This window comes from Atractosteus spatula, chromosome 27, assembly GCF_055471065.1.
Source record: "Atractosteus spatula isolate fAtrSpa1 chromosome 27, fAtrSpa1.hap1, whole genome shotgun sequence".
NCBI classification, from domain to species: domain Eukaryota; kingdom Metazoa; phylum Chordata; class Actinopteri; order Semionotiformes; family Lepisosteidae; genus Atractosteus; species Atractosteus spatula.
The window spans coordinates 1,039,834-1,064,578 of NC_142732.1; the positions used below are offsets into that span (position 1 = coordinate 1,039,834).

Consider the following 24,745-nt stretch of genomic DNA (forward strand, 5'->3'; position numbering starts at 1 on the left):
TCTCCCTCTTTCACACAGGTTTATTGGTGTGTTGCTGTTCCTGCTGAGCCACACTGCGCTCGGGACAAACGTCCACCCGCCTCTCTCCCGATACAGACCCACATCCAAACCCAAAACACTCCGACCGAGAGCGCGAGGCCACCTGGCGCACACAGGCACCGTCCAGCGGAGCGTCGCTCCAGCCAGGGCTCTCCTCCATGACACATCGACGGGTAAAACACAAAGGTCACGAACTAATTCACATTCAGTTACACGGAAATAAGTGCAGATAAAAACACAACCCATATTTACACATATTCCACTGTAATCAGCACCCGGGACAGCACATACAGTACAAGGCAGCAACATGATGAAATTCCTCATCTGCCTTTCCTGCCCGTCAAGAATTTCAGCGGAGGACTTTGCATCACACAGACAGTATATGTTCATTACATATTATATTCAAAGTTTAAGCGCTATCTTAACAGCAAGAACTCAAGGTGAAACTGATTTTTAATTTCACATATGCACTTCCCCAGCAAACACAGACAAGCTACATATCCTGGACACCTCCGCCTGGTTTGTTTTTCTCTAGACACAGGCATGCAAGTGTTGTGGATTCTGACAGCATTAGTTTGTAAGCGGTAAATTGTGCACATGATCTGAAATTTCTCAACTGAGTTCCCAAAGGTAGAGAATGATATTGCAAAGTATGCCTTTTCAATACTTAGCCCCTGACTGCTGTAACTATCTCCTAATATTCTTCTAACTTTATCAATTTTAAAAGTTTGAAAAATAACTATACTCTGAAGGGCTGTAAGCGATAAACAAATGCGAGATGAGAATCACATTTCTTATCCATCAGTGCTACATTGGGTTCCAGGATTGATGTTGACCAAGCAGGTCAGTGACTTAACACCCAGGGCTGTCTGCTGTGAGGACACTATCAGTTTCTAAACAACGCCTCCTCATGTGACAGGTTTTTTACAAAAACACATCAGCATGAGGAATCATTCCTTGTCTTACATGAGACTGAAAAGAAGCTCTCTAACTGATGGCCAATCCATGTAGGCTAACCTAAACCATAGCTCCTAAGGCTTTTTCTTCTTCCTGGAAGGAGGTTGGAATTATCTTCATACTCTTTTGGTATGAATGACCACCTGAAACTATTTTTAAAAAGCAGTATTCTTATACTGGCTACGATAGTCTGACATACTTTAATGCTGCGTTAAAACCACTGAAGCAAAACAAAGAGAGTTACTCTGGGCTGCTAACTGCGCTGTACATGACACAAGGCATGCTAACTATATTTCAACAGCTAAAGCTACTTGAAAAAGCACTAAAGACATTGCTTAAACAGTTGTACGTTATGTATTTCTATAAATGAGGACATCCTTGTGAAAAGCCTCCTGGCTTTATCGAAGACTATTCTTTTTGGTTGACACCCCCAAAACATCAGACACCCCTGTGATGTGGGAACCTTCATCACAGAATATAGGAATCTAGTAACAGTAAAGCACTACGTCCCTACTCACCCCCTTCTCATCCCCAGCCTGGTAGGTGTCCTGAGTATTCACTCACTGCCCCACCCCTCCCATCTGAACTAGTCCCGCCCCCGCCCCCGCCCCTGCCTGTCCTGGGCACCTGCACTCCTGCTTCCCTGGAGAAGGGTGGAAAGGAGATCGCTCCACCCCCCCCTCTTGGTTCTCGTGGAAACGGCAGGAGACTGGGCGGAGTCTGTAAGGACATCCCATCCAGAGCCGGGCTCAACGGAGACCCCTGCAGGGAGACGCTGGGTTAGCAAGAGACCAAATATGCACAAACAGCAGAAAAAAGAAAACACGCAGGTTGTGTTCCTAAATGAAAAATAATGTTTTCAAGAGAATGAAAACATCTTTACATTTACATCTACACTACATTTTTTTAACGCCTTAATTTCCCTTTGGAATCAATAAAGCTTGATCATTCAAGAACTGATTCATGAATAACATTATAACAAGAATGTAAGTAAAGCTTTTTACTCACTAGTGTTAATGTCTGTGCAAGTGTGTACCAGGGACACAGTATGAACGCAATTTTGTTTTTGAGGTTTCTCAGTTCAGCAGCACAGTAGTGCAAATTCTCATTTAAGCACGAATCCTGTTTAAGATAAAGTAACAATATACCCCCTGCTGGTAGGGGTGTGAATGGCACCTCTCTCTTCCTTCCTCACCATAGACTCCATTCATGTGCTCCAGGATGAGAACCCTCTCAGCTAGGATCTTCAAAGCCTCTCGGATCTGCTGCACTCCCTCCACCTTCCGAGAGAGGAGCAGGATTTCACTGGCGTATTCTTTTAAGGCCAAAGCAAACGGTCTGAGAACACTTCAGGGTTGTTTAAACAGCACACGAGTTTGGCGAATTCATGCTAGAAACTGCTGCACAAAAGAGCAGCCATTGCCATCCAGTGAAGTGTTTGAAATGAATGGTGAACTCTTACAACTCACGAACCTGGCCACTTGTTTCACAAGTCCTTTCACTATTCATTTAACCTGGGTCTCCTGGAAACTCTTATTAGATCAAGGTCTCAGCCTCCTTCCCTCACCTCTGACTCTCCTGGGTTCCCTGGTTCCCCCGGCTCTCCCTTCGGACCCGGGTCACCCTGCAAACACAAGCACTTCGTCAGCTCAGGCACCCCAGAGGTACCAATGCATACTGGAGGGAGGACCACGTCAGGGAGGCTCTGTTCTCTCGCACCTCTGCAGGCAGAGCTCTAACCCCCTGACATCATGTGTGGGCCAAACCAGTAGCTAGGCAGGTCCCCTTTCAGGCCATGAAGGCCCATGGGGAATGGGGGGCAAGGGCCACCATTTTTCCTGACCATCCGACACTGGAGGTGGAGGTGATGTGGTCAGCGTCACGCTCCGGCCTGCCCGTTACCTCCGGAAGGATTGACCCCCGGTACTCATTTGGAAAGCAGGCTGAGTGGACCTGGGAGCAGTCTGGAAGAAACTAGAGCAAGCTCCATCGCTTGCTCCTACCTGGGATTGACCTTCCGGTCAGGAGACGGGACACCCTTGCAGTCTAAGCTACCACAGTTCTGGGCCAAACCAGTAGCCGACTATAATTGATTCCCCGAGCGACTGGCTGAGCTCTAACAGGGTAGGAATGGGATTGGCCGACCCCAGGATCTCCTGTGATTTGCCAGGGAACTGGGGGCTGGCAGTGACTCCAGAGGGGGACACGCCACACTTCACTCAACACCGCCTCTCCTGTCGGGCGCTGCGGAGCTCACTGCTCGTCGAGTGCTGGCGAGGTGGGTGACAGTGGAGGCACAGGTGCTGCAGTTGCAAAGTCCAATATTATTTATGAACAATTGGAGAATACAGATTGGGTTGAGATAAGATAAAAAATGGGTAATTCCACATTTAAAATGGATTAAAAAAGTAATCCAATATCTCTGGTTTATCTTCAGCATGACTCTGTGTCTGCATGTTTACGAGAGGTGCTTGAGATCTGAGCTCGTAGTTTACTACTGCAGATGGATAGGCTGGGATACTCACTGGCTGTCCTCGTTCTCCCGTGAATCCAGGAGGACCCTGTAAGAAGTGGAAAATCCCCGTCAGCGGAAATTAATGCATTTTTCCTTTCTCCTAAATGGCACAGTACCCAGCCAGAAGTAAAACCATACTTAAACAGGATGTGGCTTGTTGTCGGTCTTCAAAAACGAAGTATTCCAGGGCTACGACTGAGCTGGTTTTTGAAGTGGCTGATCTGAGCAGTTCTTCTCACACACCTGTGATCAAAGAGTTTCTTCTCCTGGGGTTCCCTCAGAGCTGTTTGTGACAGGGGTCACACGGTAGCCTGTTTGCTTGCGGGGGGGGGGAGGTAATGCTTTTACAAGAGCTCTCACTGGGGAAACCATTGTCTCCCAAGCAAACTGTTCGAAAGCGTCCCGTATAAGCCACAAACACACACTGGAGGCCCTGGAGCTGGGCTTCGGATCTATATCCTTCAGGTCACAGGAGACAGCCTGTTAGAGAGATGCAATTAGAAGGTTCCTAGCTGTGTTCTCACCCTTTCTCCCGGGTCTCCTCTAGGGCCTGGCTCCCCTACCTGGCCTGACTGGCCCCCCTCAGCCTGGAAGGAACAGAGGAGCCACATCAGACACGTGTCCAAAACCACCTTCCCTGAGAACCCGGGGCAGGCTAATGTTCATGTCGAAAGTGGATTTTGCTTAGAAATAGACCATATATCTATAAAGTCTTTTAGAAAATTCAGAGCTTCCAATTGCTTTAACATGCATACCTGCCCAAAATGGAATTTCCACTCGTGTGTTTTCAATTGCTTCCACAGCTGTACAGGTCGAGACCGAGAGACCCATTACACTGTAGGCAGCTGTGAGCACACTATGGTGTGCTGCTTTGAAGTACAGCACCTTGCAAATACTGTATCTTCAGACCCGTCCTATGGTGTCCCACTTTGTGAGATTACCAAATGACACATACCCATTTTTTAAAATGAATATTTCACTGAAAACCTGAATTTTTTAAAAGAGAAGAGACACAAGGTTTCAGCCATGAAGCCTTCAGGTGTGGTAAGGTGTGACACCCGAAGAAGCCTCCTTTCTTTCCAGCAGGAATAAATCTTTACTTGTTTCTTTGCAGCCTGTGCATGCTGACGCAGCTCCCTGCTTGAACTATATCTGATGTAGCTTTTCGACCAATAATTATTTTGAGATCGCTATTCTCCGAGCAAATCAAAGCAAATCAACTCGATGTGGCTGCCATGTGTGTTATATCACACTGCGCTGGAAAGACTCTTGTCCCCAGGCCTGGGCTGTGCTCTGGGAGGGGGGCAGGTCACGGTACTCACATCTCGGCCAGGCATTCCTGGTAATCCTGGGGGCCCCACTGGACCTGGGGGGCCTGAGAGACAAGGAAGCAGTGGAAAGTAAGATTACAATGAGATTCCAGACTAAGTCAAGGGACTTAGAGCCTAATAACTTTCAGTTCAATTATAATCTTTTTAAAAAAATAGAAAAAGCATTTTGTTATACCCTCCTGAATTTTGGGATAGCCAATTACATCTGGGCCTGGTGCCAGAGACCCTGCAGCTGCACGCAGGGAAAGAAGAGGAAGTGCCTCTGAGCCGGTGAGGTGTCACAGAGAGCCCTGGCTGACTGATCCCACCCCACCTGGGGCAGAACCTGGGCTTGTGGTGATCCTCAAACCTGTGACCATAGACGGCACTGGGGCCAGTGCCTTTACCAGTGGAGCCAGTCGCCAGTTCAATTAGAAAAATCGGAAATTGATCTACTTTTAAAGTGGTTTGAAAAAGCATAGAATTCTATTCTATTTAATACACAACACGTGCGATACATCTTTTCTCACCCAGGTGATTGGACTGTCCTTCACATGTGTTGAATTTAAGAATGCAGCACAATTACATGGTAACCTGAAACCCACTTTAGCTGTTTAACAGTGAATAATCCAAAACACAACACACATCAAACAGAGAACATTTGTTTTGAACACAGTAATGCAGCTGGGGAGGGGATCCATTTCAATTAGGCTTCAGTCTAGCCTCTTTCAAATGCCCTTTCATTGATCAGGTCCTGCTGTAACTGCTCGTGTTTCCTGTGTAATGAGTATAAACCCGAAATAAAGTGTGTGGCAAGGAATCAGCTTTCAGCTCGGGAGTGATCCCCATAGGAGAATCACGGGAACGTCTGGCTCAGGAACGTCACATTCACGACAGGCCGGAAGGGAGACCTGAAGTGCTGAGGAAGGTCCTGAGAAACGCACTGCCAAGGCCACCGTGCTTCAGACTCCAGTGGCTGGAGGAAGAACGCTGTCTGCCATGCTGGTTTACTATTTTTAAACGTCATTTTATCACAAGGCTTTTCAGAAATGTCACCCGGTTTCAACTCTCAGAAATAATCAGCTAATGCTGTACGTATGTAGCACTGTGCTGACGTGTTCAAGTGCCCAGCCCTGCGCTGTTCTTGTGGGTGAAGTGAACGCTGATGGGTATTTTGACACTCTGCTGTCACTGTGTGGCTAAGTTGAGGATGTACTGCAGGAGTGCAGCTGCTCATCACGGTGTTAGCTGCCACTGTGGAATGAATACCTGTGCCCAGCGCGGAGTCGATGTGATGAATGAAATCAGGGCTGGCGGGGTCTCTGTGTGGCACCATTATCAACAACCAGTTTTTACCTGGGGGGCCAGGAGGGCCAGGTAGGCCGGGGGGGCATGGAGGTCCTGGGGGTGAGAGGTGGCAGGGGCGTCCCGGGTGGTGAAACGGTGGGTGCTCCTCATCTGTGTGATAAAATACAGCCCCATTAGTACACGCGTTCCGTCTGGACTCTCTGAATCTTGCCACGGTATTACAGCACAGCACAGACACAGGTTTGCACACTTGAGTACCAGCCTTGTGCATTATCAAGAAGCTGCTAGCAAAAACAAGGCCAGATACTATCTATCCTGTAACAGCTGGCGCTGAGCTCTCCGACGAGCACGCAGCGGTGACACTGCTGCGTTATTTCCAGAGATCGAGTTCATCAAGTGTGCGAAGCCGAGCGCGGGTAAAGTGTGTGGTTGATGTGTTGGAGAGATTAAGGGGTTGAGCGCAGCTGTCTTTCCACAGAAACATCCCCTGAATTTTCCCAGAACTGCTATCGCTCTCCAATGACTCACAGACATCCTACCTAAGAGGTGCCTGCATCGCCAACGAGCAGGATGAGCTGATCTGAAGTATGGGACTATCTAGGCAGGCAGTAAAAATGTATACGTGATTGCACATCAAATTCAAAATGGAGAAATAAATAGCAGACCTAATATTTCTTTCAGCTCTTTTGTATTCGTCATTTCACGCCCACCCAATTTGGAATCGCCAATGTTTTTTTTTGTCCGGCACGTTTTATGAACACTGCTCCAAAAAAACGTTGGAGGTGTTTGTAAAACTGGAGCTGTCCCACGACACCCCTGCTCTTACACACAGGAATGGGTTGGATGCTGCTTTGCACTTCAGGCTATGAGGCAGGAGAAGAGAAAAAGAGGGTAACTTAACTTCATGACCTTTTTTAATTCTCTGGAGCTGAGCCTAAAACACTGCAAGGAATAAGCAGCCGGCAGAGGCCTTGTACTCCTGTCTCTAGGGCTTTACCGGGAGCAGCAGGAAAGTTCGGCATGCAGCCACAGGGTAATTCCAGCATCCAATTGGTGGAATGAGAAGACAGGTTCAGGAGCGATCTCTGTGGAGCTAATTTCTGGAACTCCGGCAGACTGCAGAAAGCACCCCTTCTCTGGGAGCAGCAGGGCTCTGTTTGAGAACCTTGCTTCTCCTCGTTTTCTTACAGAACAGGTTTTTGGCTCGGGGGGCTGCCACGTTTGCCAAAAGCAGACTGCTGTGCTGACAGGTTACAAATTGGGACTGATTTACAGCAGGCTGACTCCAGCCAGAGCTGAGGCTTAGACAAAGCCAGCCTCCTAATTAAATACAGCTTGTCTGCGCACAGGGCCAAGCTGGGTGCCTGGTGCCCTCTAGTGTTGGACTCAGAGAAGTGACTCAAAACACTAGGATACAACTGGTAAAGGGGAATTTTTTATGGGGGGAGTTTATGACAAATCAAACCCTTTTGTTGAGAAGGAAAGGGAACAGTGAATAAAGATAAATGGAGCTGTGATAAAAAAATCTAAAATACAGTATGAATGTATTCATGTATTCATATACATGTATTCATACTGAGTTTGATTTGAAGCATTAAATTAGAGGAAGAAGTTTTGGATGCATCTACTTTACATAAACAGTAACATCAAATGCAATTGACTTTAAGTAACAGCACAGAGCAGTTAAATGAAAAGGACAAAATTGCCCTGAGCCTACATGCAACAGGCTCACTGTGAGTGTGTAGTACGCTGGTTCGGAAGTTAATGTATGTGCTAATGACAACTGATAATAAAGGATTTTTTATGTTTTTCATTTTGGTGTTTAAGCAATAAATAGCAGAACAAACAGTTTGTTTGTTTTTTTCCCGTTAGTTTTTCAGGTATTTTAGGCCATTTTCCTGTCTAAGGTCATTAATCAGAGGTATAATTTTCACTGCATAGTACACAATCTTATTCTCTGAATTATGCACTTGAACTCACTTTCTAAACCCAGGGCTGGAGCTGTTGGATACAGTAGGATCTCGACATCTGAGAATTGAACACTTGGAAATTCACTTACTCATAATTTGGTCTGGTCGACTGGTGTCTCGAATGAAAGAAGAGCAGAGGGTTTCCAAGCGCAACTTTGAAATCTGCGTCGCGACAGACGAGGAACGCGAGACATGGTCTTGTTTCTCTATTGTAACAGACGTCCCCAGTTCTGTGTTGGTGCTGTATGAGTGACAGGCTGGAGACAACTTCACTGGCTCAGTGACTGTGCTAGGGCATGCTAGTCATGTTGTCTATTTTAGCCAATTACTACAAGCTTGTGATTACTGTCATTTCTTTCAGTTGATGAATTTTATTTTAAATAGCTTAGAACCAATGAATTAGTACATCATGCAATGGTACTGGGGTGGATTTGGTGATATAAGACTAATTTGGCTAGTCATGACAGTTCTCTGCAATAAACCCTCGCGAACGTCAGTCTCTACTACATTTGCTGAAAGCCTGCAGGGGCCAGAGAGGTCACAGGAGCTGCTGACTGCTGGGAAGTAGCAATCCAGACCCCACTCACAGGGAAACTTAGTCTCGGTCACCTGGAGCCCTGACAAGCGTTAATGTTGACGAACTACAAGCATGTGTAAGGTGTGTAGCTCTGCTCTGCAGGGGTTCGATCATGGTGGATCCGAGTGGACGCAGCACCACTCCCTGGACAGCAGTGAGCTGTCAAAAGACCGGGTCTCCCGCTGAAGGGGAATTCAAGGGGGTGACATCACTCCTGGAACATCTTCTGCGCTGAGACTTGGTATATGTGTACAAACTGGACAGGGAGACATGAACCAAACTTGGCTCTTAATTCAAAAATCAGTTTCCTTGGGTTTATGTCATAACTGACAGTTCGTCTCTTCAAGGCAATCCTTCATTTTGGCGATTAAGAGTTTACAAAGGGCGCCGCCCAGAGCTAAAAGCCACAGGGGAAGAAGTAAAATGCAAGAGCACTAAAGTGGATTACAAAAACTGTAATTAAAGTTGGGAACCTTGACCTGAGAAAATACAAGAAGTCAGGCCTCAGCCTTCCAGCGCAGTTAAAAATAAACCGGTTATCTTTGGCACGGCTCTACAATAAACAATCGTGAGAAAGCAGCCTAAAGTCAAAGTCAAACGGATCCAAAACACAATTTTCAGTTTGCATTCCTTTTTTTGGTTAGTTTTATCTTGTGACAATGCTCATAAAATAAGGGATGCATCGAGTGATATCACCATCTCCATTCTTTCTTATTTCCATGACGTGCAGAAGTAGTCAAAACATCGTGTATCTCCATCAGCTCATTTCATGTTCAGACCCAGATGGGTATTTGGAAAAGAGACTTGCTGTCCTATTAAAGCTAAGAATAGCAGCCGGGCTGCTTAACCGTGTCTTAACAGGCAGCAGGAGGCCTGTTACACCAAACCTGTATTACTTTCCAGCAAGAAAGCCCAGGACAGACTTGACATATGGATATACAGTCCGACTCAATATTGTTAGCCAAATGATCCACTTTAAGAGGCCCGTATGTGTAAATTAATAGGTAAGGGTTTTTGATGTTGAAGAAGCCAAAGACAGACTTTTTTCTTGTGTTCCTAACCTCTGCCTTTTGGCAATTTGAAATCTCATAAATGCTGTCAAATTATTCCTGGACCTTGACTACAGTGCTGTCATCAGTAAGGCTCACACTTGCTCGCTCCATCTGCGTCCTCTATGTGAAAGATGGAGAAACGGGGCACTCTCTTTCTTCCATGGCACTGAGAGGATACTGGCCTACCATCCCTGCCGTTATCACTCGATTCAATCAAGGACAGACTTTCCTATTCACTCTACTCCAATAAGGCAGGAGCAAGTGAGTTTGCCCAGGAAGTGAAAGGGTGCAATGGCTTGTAGAAGTAACGGCAGGTGTTACGCTGTGATCTAATGTGTGGACGCGGGCAGGGTTACCCTCCCACCTTGGACTGAAGGAGTTTGCGGCACAACCTGTACAGGGGACCCCCCCCCCCACCCCACTGAAAGCCCACATGCAGCTGAGACGTTTTCAAAAAAGTAAGGGCTTTGACGCTGCACACTCCTGTAAGCTATGGTGCCTGTCTGGCCGCTCTGCCGACGCAGCAGATGTGGCGCTGGTCACTCACACTCGACTGCCATGCGCCTCAGGACGTCCCCTCTAGGTTCTGAGCTGATTTCAGGAGGGCCGATGGGTCCTGGGGGTCCTGGAGCCCCAGGGAGTCCGGGGGGGCCTGGCATGCCCATCTCACCTGGAAGTCCGCGTTTGCCCTCAGGCCCTGTGAGTGTGGACGGTAGAGGAAAGGAAGAGTTCCGTTAGCTTAAAGCTCCCTTACCTTTTTCTTTTGAAAACAGGGCCCTGCTTATGGGCAGCACAGTGATGCAGTGGTTCGCACTTGTGTGGAGTCTATGTTCTCTCCGTGTTTGGGTTTCCTCAGGGTGCTCTGGTTTCCTCCCACAGAAAGACATACTTGTAGGTTAATTGGCTCTGGGGAAAACTGGCCCCGGTGCGAGTGTGAGCGTGTCTGTGTTTGTGTGTGTCCTGTGTTGGACTGGCGTCCTGTCCAGGGTGTATCCTGCCTTGTGCTCTTTGCTTGGTAGAATAGGCTCCAGCTCTCCTGCGATCTTGAACTGGATAAAGTGGTTAGAGAACGAATGGATGGATTCTGCTTACTCAATTGGAGCTTTATGTGCCAGTATACAGTTGATAAAATAGTGAAGCAACATCACACAGGACCTGTGAGATTATCCTGGCCATAAAGCAGCAGCAGGGTGAGTGCTGGGGTTAGGAGAGGCACGTACTGCATTAAGCAGAGGAAATGGTGTGGGCAGTTAAGGGAGAATGGGACACTAGAGTCAGAGTTCAAGAAAAATGGCAGGATGAAATTTATGAGAAATTTATGGATGAAGCTGGATGAACCATGTGATCTCGAGAAGAGGTGTGTGTAGGGCATACAGCACAACAGAGTCAAACGCCTGGCAAATTCAGTCACCAATCACTGAGTGTCAGAGTGACTCCTGCCTTCATCTCGGGTGTAAAGACTCAGAAAATCAAATCAGATCAGAGATCACAAATACAGCTGCAGCAGGGTGTCAAAATGCAAGGAAGCAGGAAGCAGAGAGGCCCGTCAGCATTTGCTCCATGCGTAAGCCCACTGCAGGTGAGTAAAGGTTTAAAGAAGGGCACAGGTACTCAAAACCTTTTAAGATCACTTTATCGCACCATTCAGAGATACCCGAGTCAGTATCCTGTTCAAGCTGCGTTCTCGGTTCTCGTAGGCAAGTGGAGAGAAAGAAGATGTCTGCACGCTCTCGACGATGTGTTGGAGTTGGAAGGGCTGAATCTGCTGGCTGTGTGAAAAATTACCGGCGGCAGGGAGGTGCTTTTACCTGGGGGTCCCACAGGCCCTGATGGGCCAGGAGGGCCTCTTTCTCCCCTAGGCCCAGGAGGTCCAAAAGGTCCATTATCCCCTGGGGGTCCTGTATACGACACAGAGAAAATGAACACAAAGAGAAATGGGCAGGGAAAAGCGCTGAACACAGAGCTTTTTTTGAGCGACAGGGAAAGAGATGGGCTCCTGAGTGGCTCAGCCAGCAAGGGCACAAGGAGGAGCTCCTCACGAGTCTGGGCCAGGATCACTTCTCCAGCCAAGAATCCATCCGGCCCTCTTCCCATTTTCCTAAAAAGTATCTAATGAAGCAGCTGGGGATTTGCAAGGCAAGCAATGCACGTGAGGCAGGGTACACCTTACCAGCTTTTGGAAGAACGGCCTGGGCTTGCACTGTTAGCCTTCTTGGCTAAAGTATACAGCATGAACACATACACGTCAGTCTGGAGAGACAGGAAAGAAGTGGAGGCATAGCCCTATATACCACAAAGAGCACAGAAAGCAAATCAAAGGTTTCAGCAGCTAGATGGGTCAGATTTATAACAGACATTCAGGCGGTAACAGTTTGGGGTTACAGACCACTTAAATCAGATATCACTTATAATGCACAGTCTTAGATATTGTGATAAAACCAGGAATGTGTGAGCAAAAGAAGTTGTTATGATGGGAGATTTAAATTTTTCTCAAATAGGCGGGGAAAACTATTAGAGAAATCGGCAGCTGAAATTAAAATGGCAAACATGGTTAATGTTTGCTTTCCTACTAACTTGTATTTATGCAATTATTCCGAACACAGATGAGTAAGAAAAACGGAAGTGAATGAATGACTCTTCATGTGATCACTCTGTGGTAGGGTTTGAAACTTGTTTTTAAACTGTAATATAGTCCAAAACAAAAGTTGCAATTTCATGAAAGCAGATTACAAAGTAATGAGACAGAGCTTAAGTAAAACAGGACAGTATGGAAATGAAGTCAATAGAGAATGGATTAAAGATATTCTATGAAGCACAGACCCAAATAATGCCTTAATATATCAATTAAGAAAAATATAAGGAGAAACAGAGCGCTTCATAAAGCAATTTAAAAACAACCACATACAGATAAATACATACATATATACATAATTACATGTAAAGCTGAAAAAGGATAATTAGAAAGATCAAGAGAGAGGACGGAATATTGCAGTCAAGGCAAGAATATTTTTGGGGTATTACATACAATCAAAATATAGTATGCACATGGTATGCACTATAATATTCACAAATAAAAGCTGACATTCTGTACTTTTGCCTCATATTTAAATTTCAACAGTACATGGCAAAAATGACAAATCTCACTTCACTGTTCCAATACTTATACTTTTCACTGTTAGCAATATGCTTAAATGCACCAATTCAACATACAATATGTTTCTGAAGCTGATGAGAAGACACCCAGAACATCTGTGACCCTGTGGGTCCTGAGGTCACCACCAGTGAGCCACTGAATTACGAGATGAGCAGAACAGAGCAGAGGAGGACCACGGGCTAAAAACACACTAGTTCAGCTGTAAGAGGCCCACGCCTTCACATTCACTAGGTGTTAAAGTGGGCACAAGAAGTAGCAACAGCTGCCTGCCTGTTATAGAGCCATGTGCGGTGCTGTGTAGATGGCTCTCATTAACGCCACATGCTCTCAGCAAAATCCCACAGTCTTTGCATTCTTTTTTCCCATAAACACTGTAATTTGACCAATTTATAAATAAATCAATACTTTATTATGGGCCACTTTAGAGAAGTCACACTGTAAACCCAGCACTAAGATGCACACCAAAATGAGCATTAACCACCACAGTTCGAGTATCACTGGAATTTCCACCCCTGAGTGAGCAAGCAATTGTTTTATATCAGTCTGAAAGCTGCAATGGATTGCTGCCCTGAAAACAAGTATTTTCACTTTGGCTTGACATAAGCAGATAAAAAAATCTGTAAACTATTAAGTTATCAGTCTAATAAAATCACTGACCATTAGCTGATCCTTATTATGCACTGTGAAAGAATGTGAACTCACTTCACAAAAAAACAAGCTAATTATGCCTTAAAGGCATACTGGCCAATTAAGAAAAAGTAAATGGTTTGTACATCTCCCCATATTGCAATTCCTAATTAAAATAAGAAGTGAGTCTGTCTCCCAATAATGCTCCAGCCGCCTACAGAATATGTCAATATTGTATAATATGTCTTTGTTGTAAATGTCTGTAATATGTCTGTAGATTTTATTTTACTTCTATTTTTGTTTTGTTTCATGTAAATATCATTACTTTCATTTGCTTTGGCAACACTGATTGTACCCATCGGTCATGCTAATAAAGCACCTTGAATTGAATTGAATTGAATTGAATTATAGACAATCATGCCAAGCTCAATTGGCAATCATCTTGACATTAGTACTACACTCCACATATTGAGACAGAGACCACTGCTAGAAAACAAACTAGTTCAAGCTATTGACTAATCTTTATGTAGCAGGTCCCAGTGTGCTCTTAGAGGGCAAATAGATGAGTGGTGCCACTCTCACTAGCAGTACTACCAGCCCATAAACATCTGGCAGGTCCAATAGTTCAGTGCTCATAGCCAGCTGTGCCAAGTCTACCCAGGAAACTGCATACAGCCCAGACCAGAACAAGTAATGCCTTGACTACAGAGCCTAATCTGCACTCTGAGAAAGCGGTGTCTTTACTCAGTCCAGGTTTTACACCATTCTAAGAAGCCAGAAGGCTTCTGCGTATGAAAGCTGCTACCTAAAAGTCAGCTAATTTTAAATGAGAACGGATCAGAGGAGAGGAGCTACTGCATCTCAACACTAACCTTGAGGCTCAACAGGCCATGAAGGCTCCACAGGTCTGATGGGCCGATCTGTATCGCCAGGTGAGGAAAAGTTCCAGCTACTTTCCACCATTAAAATCTGAAACGAAACAAACACGCTGGGTTAAAGCCGTATGCGGAGAGTCGCGCTGAGTCACATGTTCACTGCGTTCATTTCCCACATGTAACAGAACTGCTCTCTCTCTCTCAGAACAGCAGGGAACAGAAACGATAACAAAACAAGGATGGTTGAAGGCTGCCTAACGCACAATCTGATTAAAGGGAAATCCAGACTCACCTTGGACTCGAGGATCTCCAGCCTGTTGTTCATGTCAGCGAAGGCAGTGCAGTTCATACACTCTGCTCAAGAGAACAGACACAGAAGTTACACTTCGAACAGCAGCCCAGCTGCCTCAATGTCTCAGCCACAAGTAAAGCGGCTAACATTCACAAAACAGGTACGAAAGTCTACTGTGTAGAGTGAGCTGGCAATACCGAAACGTGCTCAAAAGCTGGCAGAAGCATCGGAAATCTGTTCTCAAATCATCTGACTTCTGATTAAAGATCTGTAGCGCCAGAAAAGAGAGGACAGAGGAGCTCAAGATTAGATCCTTTTGTAAGACTGACTACATGATTATTAGATATGGAGCACTATTTCATTTTGCACTTGAGTGGTGAAAGTTATTAGTTTTTCTTGACATTATCAGGAATCACAATGATTCTGAAAGAGGCATCAACGCTCATGCTGACAACACGCGAAGGGAAATAAAAGAATGTCCCACAAAGGTGAAAGAAGAGACAAACATTCCAAGAAGAATTTCTAACTCAAAGAAAATCCATAAGCAGCCAGAAGCCTGTTAATTTTACACCAGCTACAGGATCTTCATGGTTGTCCCCTTTCCCCACAACAACTGTTTCAGTCAGGGTGTTGTGCTGTGTGCATATTTATCTCCAGGCAGCTTATTTTAATATGACAGAGCTACAGTATGCATCCTTGTCAACAGATGCACGAAAAAACAGAGATGTCAGACTCCCATGAAGTGCGTTGTTAAAGAACCTATGCGAGACGGTATAATCTGGAAGAGACTGGAGTAGGACATCAGGGAAGACACAGCAAGGTTCGGCTGGGTGACAGACAAGGGGTGGTGACGGTGGTGAGCCGGTGCACGGGGAAAGGCCGAGGCGACAAATCCAATACAGTCCAAAGGCGTAGTTAGAGCGCAGTCTGATGCCGGGAGGTCCATCCGAGACGAAAACAGTGAGAAACAGGAAACAGGGAACTGGGAACATGGAAGGTTAAAACCATGACGAGGCAAGGCGCACCGAGCCCCGGACTCAGAGGTCAGGACGCCGTGATAAAGCCTGTGCCCTCGGGCTGCTCCTGAGCCCGGTCATAGGTGGGCTTTCGGACGTCTTCCAAGGCTGAACCCAGAACTGCAGAGACGCCGGGCTTAAATAAGACAAAGGGGAGGAGACACAGGTGAAACTACTGAACTAAGAACAACACAGAAAAGGGTAGGAGCGCCCTCTAGAGGAGGGATGACGACCATGACAGCACTCCTGCTTCAGGAAGCAAGTTTTAAATCTCAGAAGGTCACAGACCCTGAGCTGCATCCGACAAGCAGGGCAGAAGGGACTAATGGGTGTCGCTCCTGGTTGAGAATGCAGAGATCCCATTGCCAGCACTAACCCTGGAGGTACGTGAGCCAGGGGCAGGCTTTGATGGGCTGGAATGAGAGACCCGCAGAACCCCCTCCTTGTGCCGGAGTGACTCATAGGGAGAAAAATGCAGAATGTCCCCCGCTAAGTGCCCCCACCACCTTTCCTTCCCCTGGACCTCCTGTAAGAAGCCCGGGACCCCCCACCTCCCTCCAGCAGTTGTTTTCTGTCTGTCTGCCGGCATTCCCCGCTGCATGCCCAGACGCTGCAGACACACTCCAGCAGCACGGTGCCCACCACAAGCCCCCACGCAGCACCGGGCTGGGAACCAGCAGTCAGAGCTGGAGGGAGGTGTTCCACCCACACGCGCCTCGTGTCCTCACCGCTGCTGTCTGTGTTGTGTCTGCTTTGCTGGGCTTCAGATCACCGCTGTGTGCCCGAGCCTGATGGCAGCCGCGATTGCCCGACAACAGCCAAAACCGCCTGCGATCTGGAGCTCAGATCTGTAAGCAATGCTAGTGTGCTTATTTTACCTCACCTAGCAATTTAACATTAACAGCACAGCCACGACGCACGTGGACCTCAAAATTAACTATGTTTCACAAAGGGCAAATATTCAATATTCAAGAGCTCCTTTGCTGGAAGGCTAAAATAAAATACTCGCCCATTGTGATTGTGTATGTGTATGTGTTTGTGGGGGATTCAATACACTTCCCTGCACACCGTGTCATTAAAACTAGGTCACACTTCCTCCCGTCTGTCACTTGGCAAAGCAGATTTTCTACATCTGTGTTGTTTACAACAGGGAGGCTGTGTCATGTCCACCCAGGAGGGGGGAGTGCAAGAGGTGGTCTCAAGGTGACAGGACTGGGGCTTCAGCAGGGAATCACCTTGCAACCCGGCTTCTACCTCAGCCACCGGTCCTCCAGGCAAACAAATTATAGGCTTTCAATTACAAGGATAATAGCTGCTGTTCTGCACCTAATTAAGAAATGAACTAGCAGGTCTGGACCCTGTTGCCCAGACTGAGGTTCCTTCAGCTTCACCAGGAGTAAGGCTTGGATGTGCACAGAGCTGGCCGTCTTACCCAGCACGCTGCACACAGACGGGAGCCCCCACAGCCCATCCAGGAGCCAGAGAGACCCCTCAGACAGCTGCTAATGAAATTCTGTCTGCAGGGCTCAGGGAACAAGGAAATTGCAGGTGACCCTTGAAAGGCGAAAAAAAAACCTACGGTTTTGCAAACGCAATAAAGAATGAGTAAATTGTAGTTGACCCTGACAGAAAAAAAGTCTTCCCAACCTCATAAAGAAACTTTAACATCTCCCCCCAGAGATAAACATCACTCAATCCTGACATGTGGACTTCAGAGGACAGGGGAAACGGTCACGAGGGAAACTGAGGCCTCCAGCTGAAATCTGGACTTTCTGTTACCTCAAACAGTCAGGTATCGATAAGACAACTAGTCCTCAATGCCTTTATCTGATCATCTCTCCAGAATGGTGTTTCTAAGAATGAGTCTGATGACCACAGATGTTTCAAAGTGATTTAATAATACTTATTTAAGTTATTAGATTAACCAACAATTAACTGATTACATCCTAATTGTGCTTTTCCACATGCCATTTACCTGCCTCATCATTGTTCAGACAATTCTTAGCACAGATGTTGCAGTTCTGGTAACACTTTTGTGAATGAGAGGTGAAGAATGAATCCAATTCACTTACCACCCCCCAAAAACATTAATCTAATTCATTTCATGTACCGATTCAAATAACTAAATGTTCACCATCTTGCTGAAAATGTTATAAAACATATATGCTTTGATAAAAACATTAAATTGAGACCACAAAGCCAACAGTGGTGCAGATGATCAAAACCTGCCTTCTTATTAATGATTAAATGCCTCGCTTTTCTCGCATCAAAACAGCCTTGTTCCATTTTAAAATTCACGCTGAGTTGGAATGCTGGAGGGCAGCAAGGCAGCGGTGTGGTTGGCATTGCTGCTTCACAGCACTGGGGTCCCGGGTTCAATTCCTGAGCTGAGGTGCTGTCTGTGTGGAGTCTGTATGTTCTCTCTGTGTCCTCATGATTTTCCTCCAGGTGCTCCCGTTTCCTCTGGCAGTCCAAAGACATGCTGGTGGGTTAACTGCCTTCTGGTAAAACTGGCCCTGGTGTGAGTGTGTGCCCTGTGATGGCCTGATATCCCCTCCCAGGTGTACCCTGCCTTGAGCCTGTTGCTTGCATAAAGAAAAAGAAAATGGATGAATGGATTGCTGGACAGTGACTAACAGCAGGTTTGCTAACAGTAACATCACAATAGCGATTCGCATCCTCAAGGCTCTTCAGCTCTCATCAGTGCACAGGCCTGAGATTCAACGATGTCTCACCAGTGACTCAGGCCCAGGGTTGTGGTTTTAACACAATTTACAGCTCGCTTCGCGCATCTGCAACAGTAAACTGCTGGATGGCAGGCAGCTTTAGATCCTCAGAAAGTATAAAAGCAAAAGAAGAAAACAGACGCTCCCCCAGGAGTCTGCAATAAAAAAGGCACAATCTGAAGGCAATAGAGATTGCAGACCAGCTGCAAGGCAACAAGGCTTAGATATGTTTTCCAGATGTAGGAAGGGGACCCCACTAAAGCCCATGGTGGTGAGGGGCTGTAACACTAGAAGGACAGTTGCCTTTTATTAATATTTTTACACACATCCTTTAACCCCCAGTTGAGAGGAATGCAATGGCCGATATCGGGATGCCCCAGAAAAGAGGTCTGTAGTCTCAGCATCACAAACGTATTCTCTCACAAACACACACAGAACCCAGGACCTCTCACAGAGGGAGACACATCCCATATCCATTCCCAGAAACAGTCGCGCAGGAGCATTCTCAACAAAGCACGTCTCTGCAAATATGGGTGCTGTGATAAATAGAACGTGATCTTGTCATTCTCGTACTGCTGGCTAGATCATCTGTCCAAAGGATCTCTTTTCCATCTTCTTTTTAATTTATCAGGAGTAACTGTTATCTACTATGGAGTACTAAGAGCTTTAGTTTTGAAGGGCAAAGGGTGGAGGAATTATAGATCATAACACTCCCACAGTCTACATTTCTCCCTCCTTCTTCCACACAAAATAGTTAGGAATTTAGGTAACTGTTAGTTCCGTGTTTGATTCCTATATATCTGTACTATTCAAGTAAAGACTGAGATATTTAGCTCCACAAATCCAAAACAGCCTCAACAGAGTGCATGACTGAAAGTCTAAGAGTATCCTTTCAAACTATAAGGAGGTTTCAGCAACAGCCTTGTGATGTATCTGGCACAGCAAAACTGTCTGCTGTTCATTCCACACATCTCCCCCGTTCTGCTGTAAGAAAACATCCCCCAGCGTCAAACCCACACGCACACCTCCCTTCCCAGTCTGGGAGGAATTAGTGGGGTCAGGCCAGGCCCGTGCCCTCCAGTGCCCCCTCTGCGGAGAGCCCTGACAGAGGAGATGAATTGTCTGGGCCTGTGGGGCTTGATCAGAAACACATGGTCACACTGGAGTGGCAGTGCCCCCTCGGCTCCTGCCACACAGCGCCGCCATCCCTGCTCCCAGTCCTCTCCGGCTGCAGGGAGGCCGGAGGGCAGCGCACGGACACCGCCGCACACTGGGATCAGGACAGCCAAAAGAGCCAGTGGAGACCCTGCATGTCACCAGCTTCCAAAGGCCTGAGAGCGACAGGAAGCAAGGGAATTTCGGTTAAACTGAAAATGGTCACAAAGGAGAGGAGGCCCTATGGCCCATCCAGCCCCTTCTGCAGTTAGCTGCAAATTGATCTAAGGATCTCATCAGCTGACCGAAGTGCTGGTAGATAAAGATGTGATCCCTGGGCTTGGTTTTAAATGCTGTGTCCTCTGGTTCGTGTTTGACTCTGACAGGAGTCTCCTGGGTTGACCTTGAGGATTCTCAATCCAGTCCTCGTATCAGGTCCCCCCATAATCTTCTCTGTTCAAGACAAAAATGGTTCTGTTCCTTCAGCCTGCCTCCGAGAAGCAGAAGATCCTTCTTTTACCACTTTTGGAAATCCCTCAAGTGTTTTGTACTCAATCCCAATCTCTGCAAAGCCGAAAAGCAGGGGAAGGCTTTAACTCAGGTTTCATTATTCAGTGTCATGTCTGCAGTGTAGAGGACGGGTTTCAAAGCTCAAGGACATTCAGGGGGAACAGCCTTAGTGGTGCACAAGCTCTGAAATACACTTCATTCAAAAGTGCAAAAATAACAGGACATTTTTCCTTGTGCCAATCACATAGTACCACAGGCCTCAGTGGCACCAGATGTGTTGCAGGAGTGACATCACCCCCTCGAAACTTAGTGTGAAATCGTCCCCCTGCAGGAGACCTGTTCTTTTTGGCCTGTGCGAGTTGGCCACAGTCTTGAAAGCATGTCTACTCCGAGCCTATGTGAACATGATCACAGGCACAGCCTCAGTCCTGCCACATATACAATGCAGATTTTGGATAAACGGTAAATCAGGAGGGGAAAAAAAGCCAATCTTAGTTAATAATTCATTTTAGCTGTATAGCACTTCCATTAGAATACCAAAGCACCTTACAGTACATCTATCAGGGAACCCATGTCATCAGCCAGTGGAGTGTACCCCCATGGGTGACACGCAGCAGCCATTCTGCACCAGCAGATCAGGGGCAGGGGTGAGAAATCGTTTCACCAGTTGATTTAAGAGGGAACTTTTGGGAAGTCAGATAGTTCAAGGCCAGAGTGGAGTCTAGCCAGGACACAGGGCTCACACCCACTCCTCCAGACAATGCCAGGGGATCTTTAATGGCCTGGTAGTCAGGACCTTGGTTTCAAGTCACATCCGAAGGATGGCTCCTCCTATAGGAGTGCCACCGCTTACAACCACACCCTCGTGTTCCCTCGAGGTCTCCCATCCCAGCCCCGCTTAGCTCCTGAGATCTGACGACTACAGCCTACCACAGGAGTCAAATTCAATTTTTATTCAGGTAAGCGATGCACATCGGCTAAGGACATCAGACCAGAATCACACATGTCAAATCAAGTAACGGCCCACTACTGTAACACAGTGTGGCTCCCGAGGAGGCAGGTCTGAGCTTGTTCGTCTCCTTGATCCGCCCGTCCGAATAATTTAATGGCAGGTGCGCCAACGAAACACATGTGAAAGGTGCAACAATCAAGGACTGCTGTATTCTGCTCACAGCACGTCAGATGATAATGGCAGTAATAAAATCTTGCTAATGTCACTCCTCTATTTCAATACAACCTGTAGCCCGGTATGTTTACTTACTCGAGCAGCAGCTGCCTCGATGTTTGGCGTCACGTTCCAGACAGCTGCTCAGCAGTGGTGGGGGAGAAGCCGCACCAATGTCTAGGAGGACAGTATCATCTCACCCTTTTTAACGTAAACAGAAGGGGCTACACACGTTTAACATTTGCCTTAGCAAGGCATGGAAATAAACCATACTTTACTATCAGCTGGCATAGACCAGGTGTGAGGTATTTAGTTTTTGCTGCAGGAGAAATTCCACACTTCACCAATGGCAGTAAAAAAGCTTACAGCTGTAACCCACGCCAACAATAACATTTTTAGAATAAGCAAGTGTTTAAGAGAGGGCATTTTAAGAGACAGAAGTACGAAATTCCTTTAGCTTGTGAACGTGCACACAGGAGGCCTGTGTTGGACCAGCATTGTCTAGATGTTACAGCATCACACTGTTCTTCTGAATTACATTCACCCACTAGAGTGACCCCACAGCTTCAGGTGTTGGCTTAAAAGCAAATGCTTTCCCTATGAAGAGTTCTGCATCTCAGTTTGATTATCAGTATATCTTTTGCCAATTCAATGAAGCCTGTAGCCGTACAGACACCATGCTCACTTTGGTCCAAGACCATCCAGACTTCACTCCTACTCCTCAACATCAATATTATGTTCAGGACGCCAAATAGCATTCCAGCATCTCCTTACAAAGACAGTCCAGACGAAACACTGCCTGGTTTCTGCCCTTACAGCCAGATGATTGCTGATATGAATCTGGGCTGTGCCACCAGTTCACTGTGGTCAGGAGATCCCTGGGGAAACTGCACAGCCAGTAGTAATCCTCCCTCTGTCTGATCACCAGAAGCAGCCTGAGTTCACATGCCCTGTGGCAGACACGCTGGACAAAGACACACTGTTCACTCCGCAGTCTCTATACCAGTTGTCTCTATTCTACTTGTTTCACTGCATTCCACAAGGATCTCAATGTCTGTCTGGTTTTGCTCACACACAATGCTGTAAAATGTGACATTAATATCGCAACTCTAACATCAATCAATTCCTGACACCAATACCAACAAAAAGTGGGATCACTGTCTAGTACTGGTTCCGAACTAAAGAGGCACTAGAATTGCTTTTGTGGTTTTTATTTTGCTTCACCAGAAACAATTTCTCCGTATCTCGGTTGCCCTTTGCTAGATCTGCACTGCTTTTTAATCCGCTTTCAAAAATGGATCACACTATTTCTGTCTGGAGCCAAACAAGCTTCAAATACCACTCCCATCAATACTAATTTCCAGAAAGAATATTTCATTTAAAGTACAAATGGTGGTTTGTAAAGGATTTTATCGACTTTGTGGTCAAAGTTTACATGCTACTGCATTAAACAAACATATAGATTCATACTGTTCCGTCCCATCACCCCATGATTATTTGTCCCCAGTTAAAAATGTTGGGCTTGGCATTTCTGTACTTTCCTTATTGAATGGGAATGCCATATTTACATTTTAGCTCATCTGCAAAATCAAGAAAAGAATTAAGCCCTGTGTCTGACAATGTGCATGGTCTTACAAAACCATGCATGTGTGATATCCGCAAGACAGAGGACGAACAGAAATAATATGAACATCTTTGAAAGTGAAACTATGCCACACCACAGCTGTGGGAGCCAGGGCCCCGCCGTGGGCTTGCCATCAGTCCAGACGGAAGGTCATTAACACAATCACACACCACCGGGGAATATTATGATAAGAAACACTGCACGATTCCGCCACTGGCTGAATGGGTAGCATAAGGTCACAGAGCAATGCTTTGTTAACTCTTTTACCTCTAGATGACATAAAAAGTTGCTAAAATCCACCTTACTGTATTAGACATTTTGCGACCAAGATTGTCCTGCACACAGACCTCTGTAAAAACATTCTCCCTGTGCAGAAAAACCAGCTGGTCCTAAATATCACTGACACCAACCAGCCTTGGGACAGCTCAAGAAAAACAGCTGGAATTAAAGACACACAACACTACCTTACCCACTAGGACACACTGACCACAGGCTGACCATAGAAACTGGACGACACAGGCAGACCTGCCTTCCCAGAGACAGGCTGTGCTCCCACTGCCAGCAGGGAGAAGCAGAGACAGAGACACACTTTCTGCGGCACTGTGATAAATGCTCAAATAACAAATCTAATCCCAGAATTCCCACACTTGCCAGAATCACAGCAGCTTCCGATCCTACTGGAGGAGGAAACTCGACAGGGCTGGGAGCCCAGTACGTGATCTCTTGTCACAGCCCGAGGAATGGACAGTGGGCCTGTCCCACAATAATGTTTCAAATGATTTATGTATATGCCCAATGAAAGTTTGTATTGTAAATGTAAATGTTGTCTTAATTGTATTCGGTTAAGAAGGAGTTTACCGACTCTTACAATATCTGCAAAAGTTCTGGAAAAACAGAACAAAGGTATATACAAAAATAATAAAACGCAGGAAGACACTAATGAGAACAATTACCACTATGAATTCTTGGATGTGAAAGCGAACTATTAATAATCAAATTCTCTCACTAGGTGATTGAACTAGCCTGGCAATTCTCCAACATTACAGTAGGTCCTCGGTCTCAGTAAACGAAGAGGGAATTGGATAAGACTCCTGTTGCATGTCGGGTCGAGCCATTTCCTCTTTTACATGCTGCCAGTTTTGTGTGCAAGCCAGCCTCCTGCACCAACAGACACCAGGTTAGAACAGTACGTTCACAAAGATGTGCTGACATTCCCCCATGTGCAGTGGCAGGGTTCAAGGCTGAGAGCTTTCCAGATGAGGTGGGCATAATAAAAATACTGGCACTTCTAATTTAAAAAAATAAATAAATTAAAGGAGTAAGCCATCCATCCATTTTCTAACCACTTCATCGAATCTGGCGGGGGAGCTGGAGCCTGTCCCGGCAAGCAACAGAAGCCGGGCAGGAGTAAAAATAATTACAGCTATTCCACATTAAAAATACCAATTATAAATTAAAAAGATTATTTCATTATAATTTAACAATGTAATAATTAACCAACAGTCTCTTCTTTCCATTGAGACCCATCTCTAAGTGGTTAGATTTTCTGGGGCAGGATGGCAGCGTGCTGTTAAACTCAGTCTCAGGCGTTAGGCTTTACACAGACCAGATCGTGTCTGTCTCTGTAAAATGCCCTTGTGCTGGACCTGTGCTCCATCAGGAAGAGCCTCGTGGTGCAGACAGCACATTATTCTAGCTTTTTTTCCATTTTTGGAACTCACAGAATCTTGCATGACAGTGCAACACCAGCTTCTTTTGCCAGTGGTAGCCGAAGTAATTGAAGTCTGAGACTGGACCACAGAATCCAGCCCTGCTTTCAGATTGCAGGGATGCCTTCAGATGAAATACTGAACAATCATACTCGTTGGGGAGT

General features: G+C 46.1%; 1 protein-coding gene across 1 annotated transcript in view; it reads right to left on the reverse strand.

Moving 5' to 3' along the window:
- col26a1 (collagen, type XXVI, alpha 1) overlaps window positions 1-24,745 on the reverse strand; it is a 38,625-nt gene continuing 13,880 nt past the window's right edge. The window contains exons 4-14 of the mRNA XM_088906610.1: window positions 14,677-14,738; window positions 14,382-14,478; window positions 11,537-11,626; window positions 10,276-10,425; window positions 6,178-6,279; window positions 4,834-4,886; window positions 4,036-4,098; window positions 3,522-3,557; window positions 2,564-2,620; window positions 2,192-2,276; window positions 1-1,758 (exon numbers count right to left, since the gene is read on the reverse strand). Coding sequence (XP_088762736.1) covers window positions 1,583-1,758; window positions 2,192-2,276; window positions 2,564-2,620; window positions 3,522-3,557; window positions 4,036-4,098; window positions 4,834-4,886; window positions 6,178-6,279; window positions 10,276-10,425; window positions 11,537-11,626; window positions 14,382-14,478; window positions 14,677-14,738 — 971 coding nt within the window. The 3' untranslated portion in view covers window positions 1-1,582. The remainder of the gene's footprint in view (window positions 1,759-2,191; window positions 2,277-2,563; window positions 2,621-3,521; window positions 3,558-4,035; window positions 4,099-4,833; window positions 4,887-6,177; window positions 6,280-10,275; window positions 10,426-11,536; window positions 11,627-14,381; window positions 14,479-14,676; window positions 14,739-24,745) is intronic.